We start from the raw sequence: 1516 nt of genomic DNA on the forward strand, positions 1-1516 counted from the left end.
TTCATCCTGAGCCTCGTTATCGTCATCATTGTCCGTCACCATCATCATCCTCATCGACCACAGGAAGGAGAAATTCCGCTGCGGCTTCGGCCTCACCATCGGCTGAGACCTTCATCATCATCATCTTCATCATCCTGACCATCCTCATCTTCATCCTGAGCTTCATCTTCATCCTGAGCCTCGTTATCGTCATCATTGTCCGTCACCATCATCATCCTCATCGACCACAGGAAGGAGAAATTCCGCTGCGGCTTCGGCCTCACCATCGGCTGAGACCTTCATCATCATCATCTTCATCATCCTGACCATCCTCATCTTCATCCTGAGCCTCGTTATCGTCACCATCATCATCCTCATCAACCGCAGGAAGGAGAAATTCCACTGCGGCTTCGGCCTCACCATCGGCTGAGACCTTCATCATCATCATCCTCACCTTCATCTTCACCATCCTCACCTTCATCTTCATCATCCTCACCTTCATCATCTTCATCCTTCATCATCTTCAGCTTCATCACCTTCATCTTCATCAGCCACAGGAAGAGAATTCACCTTCATCTTCATCGTCCTGACCTTCGTCGCCTTCATCTTCATCATCCTCCTCACCTTCATCTTCATCGTCCTGGCCTTCACCCTCCTCTTCCTCACCTCAGGGTGGGAGAGCTTCGTCTTCATCGTCTTCATCTTCATCATCCTCGCCGGGAAATGAGAGAGAGGCCTTCATCCTCCTCCTCCTCCTCGTGAGCCTTCGGCCTCATTGGGTTCGGTCTCCTCCTCCTCCTCCTCCTCGCCGTTGGGACAAGGCCCTTCCTGAGCCTTCGGCCTCGCCGTGGGCTGAGGGGGCTCCTCCTCCTCCTCCTCCTCCTCCTCGGGGCCTTCGGCCTCATCGGGTTCGGTTTCCTCCTCCTCCTCGGGGGGGTGAGGGACCCTCATCATCCTCACCGTGAAATGAGGAGCCTTCATCCTCCTCTTCCTCCTCCTCCTGAGCCTTCGCAAAAAAATCCCAAAGTTGGGAAAATTTGGGGGTTCCACCCCAAAAAACCTCAAAATTTTAGGGCTCAGCTCCAAAAAAAACCCCCAAAATTGGGAAAATTTGGGATTTCTTCCCTAAAAAATCCCAAAATTTGAGGGTTTTACCCTAAAAACCCCCAAAATTTCGGGGTTCAGCTCCAAAAAAACCCCCAAAATTTGGGAAAATTTGGGGATCAATCCCAAAAAAAAACCCAAAACAGGGAAAATTTGGGGTTTCTTCCCTAAAAAACCTCAAAATTTGGGCATCTCACCCCATAAAAAAACCCAATTTTTGGCATTTTGTCCCCAAAAATCTCAAAATTTGGGGGTTTGCCCCAAAATTTTGGGGCTCAGCTCCAAAAAAATCCCAAAATTTAGGGGGAAATCCCAAAAAATTTCCAAAATTTGGGGGTTCCTCCCCAAAAATCCCCAAAATTGTGAAACTTTGAGGGTTCCAGCCTCAAAAATCCCAAAATTTGGGAATTTTGCCCCCCAAAAAAATCCCAAA

At 48.9% G+C, this 1516-nt stretch overlaps 1 protein-coding gene across 1 annotated transcript; it reads right to left on the bottom strand.

Annotated features, from left to right (window-relative positions):
- Positions 1–84: 84 nt before the first annotated feature.
- On the bottom strand, positions 85–490 carry LOC121363539 (trigger factor-like). Its single transcript, XM_041485944.1, has 2 exons — positions 329–490; positions 85–179 (listed from the first exon to the last, which is right to left on the bottom strand). Exons 1-2 carry the CDS (start codon positions 488–490, stop codon positions 93–95), a joined length of 249 nt encoding a protein of 82 aa, XP_041341878.1. The 3' UTR covers positions 85–92.
- Between the last annotated feature and the right edge of the window lie 1026 nt (positions 491–1516).

This window comes from Pyrgilauda ruficollis, unplaced genomic scaffold, assembly GCF_017590135.1.
Source record: "Pyrgilauda ruficollis isolate IOZ18807 unplaced genomic scaffold, ASM1759013v1 scaffold1192, whole genome shotgun sequence".
Taxonomy (NCBI): domain Eukaryota; kingdom Metazoa; phylum Chordata; class Aves; order Passeriformes; family Passeridae; genus Pyrgilauda; species Pyrgilauda ruficollis.

What these genes read in the sequence shown, in the direction of transcription:
- LOC121363539 (XM_041485944.1), bottom strand. Translation starts at nt 490, where the DNA reads ATGAAGATGATGAAGGTGAGGATGATGAAGATGAAGGTGAGGATGGTG. An exon ending in ATGATGGTGACGATAACGAG is followed by an intron (nt 180 to 328) that starts GCTCAGGATGAA and finishes GACGATAACGAG; the next exon opens with GCTCAGGATGAAGATGAAGC.